We start from the raw sequence: 440 nt of genomic DNA, 5'->3' as shown, positions 1-440 counted from the left end.
GTGCCCCCCCGGCCCCTCTCCCTTGGGAGCAGGCAGGAGCCGCTCCTACCTGAAGCTGCTGTTGCACCACTCTTGCTCCAGGTACGCGACGGAGAGGACCACAATGAGACGCCGGCACCGGCTCACGTTCATGATCAGGTCGGCCGACGGCTCTGCAGACAGAGGGATTTCAAGCCCCCAGGTGCTGGTGTCGCCCCTCTGCCCGACCCCATGTGGGTCCGGTGCCTACCTGAGTTGGGCAGGATGGTTTGCTCGTCCAGGAAGAGCTTGTAGCCGTAGCGGTTTTCCAGCTGCGGCTTCACGATGAAGTGGACAAACTTTCGGTCATCCGGGGCAGTGGCGTGGGAGATGTAGGCGTCATACAGCTTCCCGTCTGGGGGGAGCCATGGGGAAAGGGGGGTTGTAACGCCGGGGAGGGCTCTGCTCATCGAAGCCCCTGG

General features: G+C 63.6%; 1 protein-coding gene across 1 annotated transcript in view; it reads right to left on the bottom strand.

Annotated features, from left to right (window-relative positions):
- The window catches only part of SIGIRR (single immunoglobulin and toll-interleukin 1 receptor (TIR) domain), a 3,005-nt gene that overhangs the window by 1,521 nt on the left and 1,044 nt on the right, over positions 1-440 (bottom strand). The window contains exons 5-6 of the mRNA XM_009334044.1: positions 230-376; positions 50-152 (exon numbers count right to left, since the gene is read on the bottom strand). Of these exons, the coding sequence (XP_009332319.1) occupies positions 50-152; positions 230-376 (250 nt within the window). The remainder of the gene's footprint in view (positions 1-49; positions 153-229; positions 377-440) is intronic.

Source organism: Pygoscelis adeliae, unplaced genomic scaffold, assembly GCF_000699105.1.
Source record: "Pygoscelis adeliae isolate BGI_AS28 unplaced genomic scaffold, ASM69910v1 Scaffold420, whole genome shotgun sequence".
NCBI classification, from domain to species: Eukaryota; Metazoa; Chordata; class Aves; order Sphenisciformes; family Spheniscidae; genus Pygoscelis; species Pygoscelis adeliae.
Note: the sequence above shows the minus strand (reverse complement) of the source record. Positions and strands in the feature narration are given on the sequence as shown.